The sequence below is a fragment of the Gymnoscopelus braueri genome (genome assembly GCF_963280865.1).
Source record: "Gymnoscopelus braueri genome assembly, chromosome: 8".
Lineage (NCBI taxonomy): Eukaryota > Metazoa > Chordata > Actinopteri > Myctophiformes > Myctophidae > Gymnoscopelus > Gymnoscopelus braueri.
Genome location: NC_137609.1, coordinates 22,586,283 through 22,599,667, shown reverse-complemented (window position 1 = coordinate 22,599,667; position 13,385 = coordinate 22,586,283). Strand labels below are relative to the sequence as shown.

General features: G+C 45.4%; 1 protein-coding gene across 1 annotated transcript in view; it reads left to right on the top strand.

Annotated features, from left to right (window-relative positions):
* The window catches only part of med13a (mediator complex subunit 13a), a 91,487-nt gene extending 79,042 nt beyond the window's left edge, over nt 1-12,445 (top strand). Inside the window, exons 20-30 of the mRNA XM_080434672.1 lie at nt 383-827; nt 969-1,200; nt 1,326-1,517; nt 3,287-3,510; nt 3,792-3,934; nt 4,052-4,210; nt 5,483-5,671; nt 6,796-6,941; nt 7,836-8,000; nt 9,210-9,310; nt 10,764-12,445. Coding sequence (XP_080290798.1) covers nt 383-827; nt 969-1,200; nt 1,326-1,517; nt 3,287-3,510; nt 3,792-3,934; nt 4,052-4,210; nt 5,483-5,671; nt 6,796-6,941; nt 7,836-8,000; nt 9,210-9,310; nt 10,764-10,896 — 2,129 coding nt within the window. The 3' untranslated portion in view covers nt 10,897-12,445. The remainder of the gene's footprint in view (nt 1-382; nt 828-968; nt 1,201-1,325; nt 1,518-3,286; nt 3,511-3,791; nt 3,935-4,051; nt 4,211-5,482; nt 5,672-6,795; nt 6,942-7,835; nt 8,001-9,209; nt 9,311-10,763) is intronic.
* The last annotated feature ends 940 nt before the right edge of the window (nt 12,446-13,385 follow it).

Sequence of the window (13,385 nt, the reverse complement as noted above, 5' to 3'; positions counted from 1 at the left end):
ATTTGCAAACATTTTCACGATAAAAAAAAGAATAGCAGATCTACAAGCGCTATGAGCTTGTAGATCTGCTATTTTTGAATACCCAAAGTAAAAAATAACGATTATAGCTAAAATCTAAAATGACACAGATGCGTTCCCGGTCTTAATGGGTTAACAGCATAACTTTGAATTCACGAAGGTACACCTGTGATAGATCCTTGCTTTTTTAAAGAGAGAAGACTAGCTTGAGAGCATTGACGTGTGGAAGTGAAAGAAGCTTTGAAATATTAAATAAGAATAGTCCACGTAGAGAGGAGCGAATTAAGATGAAGTCAAATTGTGAAATCTTATTCGATCACAGTGTTCACAGTTCTCTTATTAATTACATTTGATCTCCCCTCAGCACCGTACCTTGCCTCACAGCCATTGGACAGCTCCCTCCTCACGCAGCCCAGTCCCCTGCCCTCGTCCAACCAACCCTCGTCGACGCAACTGTCTGGCTCCTCCTCCTCCTCCACCACCTCGGGCTCAGCTGGCCAACCGGGCTCTGCGACCCCCGGAGGCTCCTCCTCCTCCCTCCCCAACAGCAGTAGCAGTAGCAACGCACCTGGCAACACTTCCAGTTCAGCCAACAGTGCCAACAGCTTGGTGGCACCCTCGGGCCAGTCTGGCAGTGGGATGCCGTCTGCCAAGCCAAGCTCTTTCCCCCCCTTCGGGAGCACGGGTAACCAGGGCCAGGGTGGCCCCCAGAGCGGACAGCTGGGCCAGCAGGCTGGTACCCAGAATGCTGGTGCCTCAGGGGACAATTCCACCAGCCAGGCCCAGGGGCCCGTCGAGCCTCCAGAGAGGTAATGCACCCACCCCCCACACACACACACCCATGCCAAGCACACACCTCATCAACTCACAGAAAACTCATGTCGTACATTGGGATGATTTTTATCGGGTGCTGTCGCTAACAAACGTCCCTCTCTTCTCCTTCCCCCCAGCACTTTGGAAAGAGACAAGGTGGGCGTGCCCACAGACGGGGAGTCCCACGCCATCACGTATCCACCAGCCATTGTGGTTTACATTGTGGACCCCTTCAGCTACGAGGAGACGGAGGGGGGCTCTGGGCCCATGCCGGCTCCCTCCAGCGTGTGGACTCTTGGCCTACTGCGCTGCTACCTGGAGATGCTCCAGTTCCTGCCGCCACACATCCGTAACTCCATTTCTGTACAGGTGAAAATAGAAAATCTAAACTTGCTTTTAGATTTAACGTCACATTTTTGTTAGTTGTTTAAAGTAAAAGTGTCCTCGTACTTGCATAAACTCTTGACACCTGCCGTTGTTTTGTGTTCCCACAGATCATCCCATGCCAGTACCTGCTGCAGCCCGTCAGAGGCGAGGACCGCCACATCTACGCCCAGCACCTCAAGTCTCTAGCCTTCTCCGTCTTTGCCCAGTGCAGACGGCCACTGCCCACCTCCACCAACGTCAAGTCGCTGACCGGTTTTGGTCCTGGCCTTGCCATCGACACAGCACTGAAAAACCCAGAGGTAAATGTTAGCCACGTCCCATTGCCATTAGCACGGTAACCGCTTAGCGGGTGACCAATTCATGTATCGGCAGATTAATCGGGACAAAATCTGGCATTTTTAGATAATCGGCATTGGCCTGTGCTCTTGAGGCTCATAAAAAAAATGTCTGCAGACGCATCTCTCATTTCTGTGTTTAAGTGAATAATAAATGAGTGTTCAAATAATGTTCATTGGGACCAAAAACAAAGAGATTCTGCTGTGCTACTATGTCCACTTATGTTTTGATTGATTGATTGAATACTTTATTAGGCAAAAAGGTAAAACGGCACAGTTACATGTTCACAAATGTTCGTTCTCTCACAGAAACAAGGAGATGCTGCTATATGGATAAATGCAGTTGTTAAGTGCACTAAAAATATATATTCATGTTTTTTTTATTGTTAATTAATTAATAGCTAATTACTTTGAAACAAGTGCACTGCAGACAGAGAGCAGATCTACTTAAACTGTTACAATGCAGACAATAACATTATTGTTCAATTGAGTTTAGCAATTTTGTCTCATTTGTTATGATTAAATTGTCGTATTCATCAGAGGCATTGCCATCTGCCCTGCTATCTAAATATCGGCATCAGCCATTGAAAAGTCAGTGGGAGCAATCCCAGCACCCGTCTTCTGATCGATAGCCCGTAAACATAGACTGACGGCACGCCCCCGCAGTGGCAATTCAGCTTCCTCGGCTCGTCTTCGGCCCCGGCAACCCGAGTTGACCTGACCCAGCCTGGCCTTTTGCCCCGGCCCGATCACTCTACCAGAGAGAAGGAGAGCCAAAGGCAATGAGACGCAGAGCTTTTAGCGCTAACCGTCCCTGGTAGTCTTTTCCTTCCTGGAACAGCACCAAGGGAACTTGTAACCCACGGCTTCTTCAGAGTTTTCTTTCCATTATCTGCTTGGCTGACTCCCTGAGACCTCCCTAATGGGATCTGGGCTCCAGGTTTAGACAGGGGGGGGGGGGCGCTTCAGACCACGACCCAATTCAATTGACTTCCTCCTCCACAGCAGTACGGCACTACCTTTTTACACAGGACACAGCGGTGCACTTCGGGTGCTGCTGAGTTGCGAGAAACGGGAGGAACTGAAATGTCATTGGGGGTGGGGCCAAAAAGGCAGCGACGGAGCAGACATTTTTTTTGTCCGTGCAGAATACGCGTTTGTTTTCCAGATGCAAACTCGGCAGAAAATCGAGATTCACTGGGAAGACACCCCCCCCCCTCCCCCTTTTCATATAATATTTTTTATTTTACGTTCTGTCAGTCTGGCACGTGTCCAACATCCGTCCGTTTGTGTGAGAATTGCCACAGATTAATCCATTAAGACCGGGAACGCATCTGTGTCGTTTTAGGTTTCTTTGGCTATTCAAAAATAGCAGATATACAAGCGCATAGCGCGGCACCAAGTGCCGCGCTATGCGCTTGTAGATCTGCTATTTTTGAAAAATCTTGAAAATGTGTGCAAATCTTTGAATATATGTTTTGAAAGCAAACATTTTTAACTCAAATCTTTGCTTCTGGGGGGGGTCCCTGGAACAAATTATTTTGAGATGGGGGTCGGCGGCCAAATACATATCATTTTGGGGGTCCTTGACATGATGAACCACTGATATAGCAACAGGTTTTACAGATTTTTTTTGAAGACATTCTGTAGAATCGGAACCTCAGGCCTTAATGGGTTAAATAAGAAAGAATCCCCGTATTTAACCTCTGACATTTGTCCCCCGCCGTCCACAGAGGCCGGAGTGTCCACGTCTGTACACGCCTCCCTTCATCCTGGCGCCGGTGAAGGACAAGCAGACGGAGCTGGGAGAGACATTCGGCGAGGCGGCGCAGAAGTACAACGTGCTGTTCGTTGGTTACTGCCTGTCTCACGACCAGCGCTGGCTCCTGGTCACATGCACTGACCTCTACGGCGAGCTGCTGGAGACCTGCATCATCAGCATCGACGTACCCAACAGGTGGGTGGGGGCGGGGCGACAAGGAGCATTATCATCGGCGTTCTCAATGTTGATCAATTAACATGATCGTAGTATCAGGTTGTCATAACAATGGATGAAATTTGGACAAACTTGTTACACAAGGCTATATGGCACATAGTGATATTAGAAGAGCAAATAATTATACCACCACATAAGTATGATACTGTAGGCTATTTTTTTATTTCCATGCAGAATGTTTATTCAGAGGTCTTCTGAACAGTGGTTTAGATTTTTTGTGTGTGTGTTTGTGTGGTCCACAGGGCGCGGAGGAAAAAGGGCTCTGCACGAAGGCTGGGACTGCAGAAGCTGTGGGATTGGTGCTTAGGGCTGGTGCAGATGACATCAGTCCCATGGAGGGTGGTGATAGGCCGACTGGGCAGAATGGGGCATGGGGAGTTAAAAGGTAAATGTCATACAATGCCTTTTTTTTATCACAAGAAGTTGTGGTTAAAAATGTTATATGATGTTTGTGTGTCTAGTTTTTCTTCATCTTTTTCACTCATTGTCTTACCTGTTCCAGACTGGAGTATCCTGCTGAGCAGGAGAAACCTGCAGTCTCTGAGTCGTCGTCTGAAGGAGATGTGTCGCATGTGTGGCATCTCCGCCTCGGACACTCCCAGCATCCTCAGCGTGTGCCTGGTGGCCATGGAGCCACAGGGATCGTTTGTCATCATGCCAGGTACAGTGTGTCCCTGCATGTCGTCGGGCACGAGTGTGAAAGAAAGAGTTGGAAGAGCGCATGCAGTCCATAAACACGTCATTAGAATCTGTTTTAAATCTGGGGCGATTCCTGCAGGCCTGTGAGAAATATTGCTCCACTGAAAGTGGCAGGCCTGTCATGTCTTCATGTCTCTTTGCGCGTGTGTGTGTGTGTGTGTGTGTGTGTGTGTGTGTGTGTGTGTGTGTGTGTGTGTGTGTGCGTGTGCGTGTGTGTGTGTGTGTGTGTGTGTGTGTGTGTGCGTGTATGTGCGCGTGCGTGTGCGTGTGAGTGTACGTGTGCATGCGTGCGCTCGCGTGTGTGTGCATGTGATGGATGGCACTAGCATATCACAATGCATGTCCCCTCCTTGCCTGAGCAGATTGATGGCAGAGAGGATGGTGTAGCCCTCTCTCATAAAGCACTGCCTCTCAGATGCCCATTGATCTCAGTGTGGCGTGATGGAGAGCTAGATCAATGAGTTTATTTTCAGAAACGAGGCAGGGGGGCGGGGGGTTATTTGTCAGCGCATCACAGCAGATCCTGTTGAGAGGTGTCAGGGCCTGGGGATGACCCCCTCCCTCCAAGCAGTCTCCTCAGGCTGACGGAGATTAGCGAAGGCTGTGTTAGCCATAGACACACACACACACACACACACACACACACACACACACACACACACACACACACTGTGCGTGCGTGCGTGTGCGTGCGTGCGTGGTTCTGAGAGTGATGCGTTGACTTTTCCGGCTCAAACAATCGTTTGTAGGGAAGTTATTTGTGTGTGTTGTTTTTGTCTGTTTTGATAACTGTAGCGTGCATGGAGGCAGGAAAGGAAATTGAATATGTAGATGTAGAGCCAGTGTGTCAGATAGTAAGTAATACAGTGTTATTCAGATAGACTGTGATGTGTGGTTCTTTCATGGAAGGTGTCTGAATGAAATACAGATATCAAGGACAAAGGGGAGCTTGAATGAATCAGAATGTCCAATATAGATGACCTGGTAAAAATATGAATAGTTTTTTGTTTTAGCCATTTAAACCCTCATAATTAGTCAAATGGACCTAAGTTGCAACTGTGCTTGGCTGATCCTGTTTATTTCTACACCGAATCTCACCGTTGCGATGCGTTGTGAGCTTGTAGATCGGCTATTTCTGGCGAATATACACGCCAGAGTAGGGGCCGTTGGTGTTCAAGTGGTTAACTGACCTGTGTCTGACCTGTTCTCTCTCTCTGTCTGTTGCTTGCCTCAGACTCTGTGTCGACCGGCTCAGTGTTCGGCCGGAGCACCACCCTCAACATGCAGACGTCCCAGCTGAGCACGCCCCAGGACACTTCCTGCACTCACATCCTGGTCTTCCCCACCTCCGCCTTCGTCCAAGTGGCCAGCTCCAGCTACACCAACATTGACACCAACATTGATATTCTCAACGCCACCACCGGTCCGTAGCACCCTTTTTAATACATACGCCTCTTTGTGTTGTGACTTTTAACCGCAGGTGGATCATCATAGCTGCTATATACTGTATAATGACTGCCATAATGAAATATGCTTTTTGAATCTCCAGCATTCATCTATGTTGTTACTTAAACCGGCGATTCACATTAGGCCACGGACCCCCATTTGATAACTGTTATTTTCATTATTTTTTCTTGGACTCCAATCTACACTGTAAAACCCTCATTGTTTATTTAATTCTGAGAGGGTACAGTTCCATTTGTACACTCTCAGAGTTACAGACCTAAATGGGTCCATTTGGACCCCTGGTGGTACCTGGACCAAACTTTGAGAAACAGTGGCTTATGTTTACCTTTTCTGTTAATTTTAGAGTCATATGTTAGTGTTGGATATTGCTGCTGTTGGGTGGACTACATCTTCTTTTTTGTTCAAGGTTTCTTTATTTTATATTTTCACATACAGGTCAATAACAAAAGGCATACAAAAACAGTGTATGTTACCCCTCCCATCCCCCCCCCCCCCCAAAGTTCCCGCTCCGAAAGAGCCGCAACCCTGGTATCTTATTGTACCATTAACACAAAGGACTACATCTTCTTGATGTAACACACGCCTCAACCATCTTCAGTTTTTTGTGGTGTGATTGCTCCAGATTTGCAAATCGGATTAATGTCTGAAATGTCCCAACATGTTGAAATTGTGTACATGGAATGACTTGGGATTTAATTCTGTGAATTATTACCGAGCTAGATCCCTAGAACCCTATATACTTATGGGTCCCCCCTGGGTCCCCCAGGGCTCTAGGTCCGCTCCTTTTTTTCCTCAACACCAAATCTCTTTGTTGATAATAACCTGTAAATTGAATATGCAAGCTTGTAGATCTGCTATATTCACTGAACGATCGCCCCAGAATAGGCATGCTAGGGTTCATGTGGTTTCCAAGGAGTTTAGGAGTTTAATTCCCATTAGAGGCGTTACAATCTATTCTTAAATTCAACGTCTCTGACCTGGATATAGAGGCAAATGAAGAAGAGGCAAATCCCACCACACTGAGGCAATGGGCAAACAGACTTCTATTAACTCTCTACCTGTTGTCCTTCTTCTCTTCAGATGGGTCCGATGCCATTGGGATCTTTGATCTGCTGAATGACCCAGAGAATGAGCTGGTAGACCCCGATATCATCAACATCTCACCCACCACCTCGCCAGTGCACTCCCCTGGCTCTCATTACCACCACGGAGGTGATGGCAGCAAGGTGAGCACACACACGCACGCACGCACGCACGCACGCACGCACGCACGCACGCACGCACGCACGCACGCACGCACGCACGCACGCACGCACGCACGCACGCACGCGCACACGCACACGCACACGCACACGCACACGCACACGCACATACACATACACATACACATATACATTATACACATATATACATATACATAGACCATTTGTAGGCAGAATTAACCTAACCAATGACAATTGTTTCTGAAGCCCTATCCTTATGACATGGAAGGCTATGATACAATCCATTTTCTTAATAATATAATTTGTTTTAACACATTCCACGCCAGAGTTTAATATCATAATGTACTCACCAGTGCCAGCGATTTATTGTTGTTTTTTTTTTTTTTCACGTCGATCGGCGATCGGCCATTTTGAAGTTGTTGCGGTTTATGTTAAACAGCGATCAGCGAGGAGAAAAACAACAACCGAGAAAATTGAGGATTAGTGGGAGCTTTAGAGTGGAGGCGGGTGGGAACGAAAATCTCCGGATACGGATATTTCCGTTTCCGGGTGTGCTACAGTATCGTGGCGAGAGAGGCCTACAATGAAATGTGAACCTGCGAAAAAAAAAGACCACTTCGCGTAGATCTACGCGACTGGCACGCTGCGCAATTATTTAGGTTCGCGTAGATCTACGCGAATGGCACGCAATGTGTTAATAGTGTGTCAGTCTTCCCTATCACCCTTCACAGCGTGATGTCCAATAAAGCAGTAATTCTATAGGCATATAGTGTAGAATGCTCAGATGATACATAAGAATTGTACACTTGATCCATTGAACCTAAGGTGGCACTGCTTTTGTTGAACTCAAACACAAGTTGGAGCTAACTTTTGTTGTTTCTTCTGTGACCATGGCAGGGCCAGAGTACTGATCGTATGGAGACTCACGAAGAAGTTCCTAACCTCCTGCAGCAGCCCCTGGCCCTGGGCTACTTTGTCTCTACGGCCAAAGCCGGTCCACTGCCGGACTGGTTTTGGTCGGCCTGCCCGCAAGCTCAGAACCAATGTCCACTCTTTCTCAAGGTAGGGAGATAGGCTGCAAACAGCCCAAACTTGCATCAGTTTGAAAACCCTGTTTAAAAGTTGAACAGGTGTGAATGTGTGGTCAAGCACCTAACTTACATTAGAAGACCAATGCTCTGTTGAACTCTTACAGCTTTTCTGGACCTTATGACCTTTTCATAAGCTTCCTCCAGTTGCCTTACTACGCCTTAAGAACATGAGCTATAGCTCACATTTTTGTGATGTACTCAACCTTGGCCATTTTTTACTGACAGGTTTGTGAGAATATCCCACAACTGGTCATCATGAAACACTTTCCAGACTGACTTTGCAATAGAAAATGGAATAATCTCGTGGAATTTCAAAAAATAACTAATTTTCAGTTATGAGTAACTTGTACCCTGTTGCAATCTGGTGTATCATGTCCTTGTCTCCCTCATTTCATCTCTGATTATTGATTCCTTCTCCTCAAAAGAGCGAGTTGTCAATAAAATGTGTTCAGGCATGTGGGTGCATAATGTTTGAGGGCTGCGCTTGCATATTATGCATGAGACATGGCTGAAAGCAGAGGGAATACCAGATATTCTCCCGCAAACCTAATCTGGTTATGATTTGTGAACGATCTGTTCCGCAGGCCAAGGGGAACAGCGGAAAGCATACAAATGTGAAAGAATGCATCACACCCCCATGTACTGACATGCCCCTACTTTAACCCATTAAGACCTGGAACGCATCTGTGTCACTTCTTGATTTGAGCTAAAAAAGCATTATTTTACACTTTGGCTATTCAAAAATAGCAGATATACAAGCTCATAGCGCGGCACTCGGTGCCGCGCTATGAGCTTGTATATCTGCTATTTTTGAATTATTTTGAAAATGTGTGAAAATCTTTGAATATATATTATATAACATTTGTAACTCAAATCTTTGCTTCTGGGGGTCCCTGGAACAAAATATTTTGAGATGGGGGTTCACAGCCAAATACATATAGTTTTGGGGGTCCTTGACATGAAAAAGTTTGAGCACCACTGATATAGAAACATAGGTTTTTTTCAGAAAACTGTTGGGATTTAGGAGACATTTTGTAGAAATCGGCTTCAGGTCTTAAAGGGTTAAGAGTCGCATGCACTCACTGTGGAGGAAAAGACACTTTGTTTAGAAGCAGTGTAATGGTGGATATGTTTTGAGTAATACTGTTGTTGACACCTCTTTTCCTCTTGTCATGTTCAGGCCTCTTTGCACCTCCACGTGTCTTCAGTGCAATCAGATGAACTACTGCACAGCAAACACTCCCATCCCCTTGACTCCAATCAGACCTCAGATGTTCTCAGGTAAACAGAGCACCATTGCATCTGCTGCTTATCCGCTGACACAGCCCTCATGAAGATCCTATCAGTTACAGTTACACACATCCTAATCCCACTACTGACTTTGTTGTTGTTATTTGTTTGGTGGAAAGTTTGTGTTATGGCTTTAAGGCTGAGGGACAGCGAGTGCATTTTCCGGCAGCGGAAGCTGCCACGGAGCTGCCGGCGGCACCAGCTTTGGGAGTGTGGGACGCAGTCCCCACCAATATTATTTACGATTCTGTGCCTATCGGTACATAACTCGAACGGCGCTTAGTCGACTAGCAGACCATCGGCCGGTCGTCGCGGGCACTCGCGCCTGGAGGCGCTCGGGCGCGACTCCTTGGCCTCAAGGTCTGCTGAGTCGGCGCGCCTCCGTCATGGTCCAAAACTATACTTTATCGGCAAAAAAAAGAAGAAGTCCCCGCCGCTGCTCCACCGGCAGCTGCCGCTGCTCCGCCGGCAGCTGCCGCTCCACCGCCGGCAGCCCGCCGGCAGTCACTGCCGGCAGCTGCCGCTCCTCCACCGGCAGTTCCGCGGCAGTTCCGCGGCAGCTTCCGCTGCCGCAAAATGCACTCGCTCCTTCTGTTAAGGCTTGTTTACAGTTGAAATGTTTGGGATCATTGGAGGACGGCTACAGTAGGGCTGTAAGGATCATGACACTTTAGATGATGATTAATTGTCATACATATAATTGCGATGAATGATTTGTGTTTTTGGCATTGAACATTGATGTTCAATGCCGCAACATATAAATAGAAATTGCATTTCTGTTCGCCTTTGAGGCTTTGTAAACAAAATTGCACAGGGCAAATAGGGCATACTGTATAACTTAAATATGACTGAGAATGACCAGTGCAAATAATCAAAAATAAATAATGTACTATGGCCATATTAAATACTGTTTTACTTTGTTTCGTGATGCAATACGTTGTGAGCTTGTAGATAAGCTATTTCTGCTATTTTTGAAAATGTATGAAAGAAATGTACAGATGAATTTATACAGATGAATGGAAACTATTATGATGTTTGTGCAAAACAATTGTAATTATCGCAAATAATTGTGATCGGACGATGATGTAATAATTGTGACAGGCCTAGAGATGTGGCGAGCTGAGAAAGAATGAAAAACATATTTACTTTGACATCAACCAACGAAAACACTGCAATGGATCATGACACGTGACATGATACTGTACGTTTAAGATCTGCATCAAAACAAAGTGGCCTTTTGAAAAGGTTATCCTTTCTTTAACTTTTAGCATGACATTTTCTTAACGCTTTAACTGTGAATAACTGTTAACTGTCCTGTGTGTGTGTGTGTGTGTGTGTGTGTGTGTGTGTGTGTGTGTGTGTGTGTGTGTGTGTGTGTGTGTGTGTGTGTGTGTGTGTGTGTGTGTGCGCGTGCGCTTGCTTGTGTGTGTGTATGCACGTGTAGATTTGTTCTAGAGCAGTACAACGCCCTCTCCTGGCTGACGTGCGACCCGGCCACGCAGGATCGACGCTCCTGTCTGCCCATCCACTTTGTGGTGCTTAACCAGATGTACAACTTCATCATGAACATGTTGTAACCAAACGGCGTGTGCGGCGAGCCACGGGAGCAACGAGTAACGAGGAAAGCGTCTATCCTCCACAATGGGTTTCATCCTGACAGACGGGAAGCACCGCGAGCACCAGACCCGGCGAGCAACAGAGAGCTGGATTTGGCACAAGGGTGTGGAATCGGAGCGCTGCTAGGGTTGTGACAGCCCCTGTCACTGTGAGACACACACATGCACAGGCGAGGGGAGACCGCGACTGGAGTCGCAATTAACAAGAGAAAGCGAGAGGATGAGACGGGGCTGCCACGGTATCCAACGTGGCAGCGCAGTGATTGGCCAGTCGTTGTCGGAGAAACGTGTCTGTATTTGTAAAGTTATCGGAGGATAAGGGACATAATTTGATTGAAGAAGGAAAAAGAAACCCAGAAAACTCAAGTATGGATTTTTTCGGTTTTAAGACCTGAAATTCCTTTTTATTCCTTTGGATGAAATTGTATCCAAATGAAATGCCTGCATCTATCTTATTTATTGTAAGTTTTTAAATGTATAATTTGTCTTATTTCTTAACCTCTTTTATATATAAAATGGAGAAGGTTTATATCACCTTCCTGCTTCCTGCTTTAAAGCAAATGGTCTAAGATATATGTAATCGTCTTAATTACAAAACAAACAGGAGAGAAAAAATCCCATAAAAATGAAATAAAGTCACGGTAGGATGCTTTTAGAGTATTATTTTTTGTAATGGAGACAGAATATTTGTATTGTCACAATGTACAGATGAATTAGAGTGGAGAATTATGTTCCATGCTTTTGAGCATGGCGGACTTACAGCAAAGCTGTAGCTATCAGAGGACTTGTACAGCAATGAAGTTCACTGTGTTCAAATAAAGAGGTACATTGTCGTATATAGTATTTTATACCACACATTTAGACACAAAAACCAAACGGCAATATATATAAATAATTATATATGAATGCCATGCCAGCGGTTGGTGGTGCGGCTTCTGTTTTAGGAATAAAGTACGTCAACTTATTTTTCTGTGCTTGTGTGTATTACTTGGGGAGGGGGATTGTTATGTGCAATTGGACAAGAACACCAATAGTGGAGTTGACGGTGAACTATTGGCATCTCTGGAAGTAGCTGACCTCAGGTTTGACCTTTTAGTTTTTTAAAGGGGATAAAAAATATGTAGAATGTGCGAACATGACAGACATGTAGTGTCCTTCATAGCACATCCTTTCAGTTTACTGCACCTCTCCTTACAGATTGGCTGAGGTCAGGCTTTTTTCTTTCTTTCTTTGGCATCAATTCTGATTGGTTATGGATGAATTTAGACCAAGCCCATTTTACTTCATTGTGAAAGTAAATGTGTGGTAGTAACTTAACCAGCTACAGATGGCTGCCCATTGGATATGCAGTGTTTGTGCACAGAGGAAGATCTGCTTTCTTGATCTTCTCCTGTTCAGGAGGAAACTGTACTTTGAACTATTGAAAATAGATTGGTATTGCTCTTTATCTTGCATACTGCCAACACCTGTTGGCTTAAAATATTCTGACCATCAACATGTTTGTGGTCTTCTTTTGGGTGTAGATACATACATTCAATATTTAATAAAAACCCTGAACATTAACATTTTGCTTTCCTTCCTCAAGGTGTCACTTAGATGTTATTCATCAATGTTGTTTGGTGCATTAGTAAAATTTTCATATAGATTTTGCTTAGTTGTTGAAACAGCATGAACCATTTAGAACTATGTCTCCAGAAGCAAGCAATATTCTACACTCTTTACTGACAAAAGGAATAGGCAGTGAAATGCTCCTGCATAATAATTTGACTTGGATAATGGATATCTAAAAAGTGTTCCAGTGCCCCGGGGTCTGGGTCATGTAGACTAGTAATCAGCATTGGCAACAGCAACCAGCCAGCTTCACACATTCAACTGTCTTCATCATTTCTCCTTGCTCTCAAGGGAAGGAAATGCACAAGGGGCTCTTCTCTGGAATTAGCCTACACACTTCCCCTAACCACTGGTAGTGTCAAAAATGTGCCCTTGGATAAAATGTAGCAGGATTTACTGTGGCAAAGTGACTGACAACAACACTGGTCAGTTGGTGGTGAATATCCACCTGCATGTGTGAGCAATTAAAGATGCTAAGGAATCCATGTTGTGCTGCACTCTTGTTAAAAGTACTAGAGGAATGGGCATGTAATGCGGTGTATTTGTCACTGGCTTAAGCAAATGAGCAATGCAAGGCATTGTGCTTGACCATCTACCTTTGATGTCACAGCTTTGAATCCAAACTATGGTGTTTGTTATGTGGCACTTCCTGTCTAATTTTTCTGCAAAGACTCACTACTGTACATAGTGTCCATAAAGGATGAGTTTCTCCTTCAACATACAGTGACACAACTAGCGGTGTTCTCATCATTTAACAGAACATAATATTTCTTTTACATTTAGGAAAAGATGATTTTCATGGTACAACCTGCGTCCGTGGCTATGGCAGATATACAGAA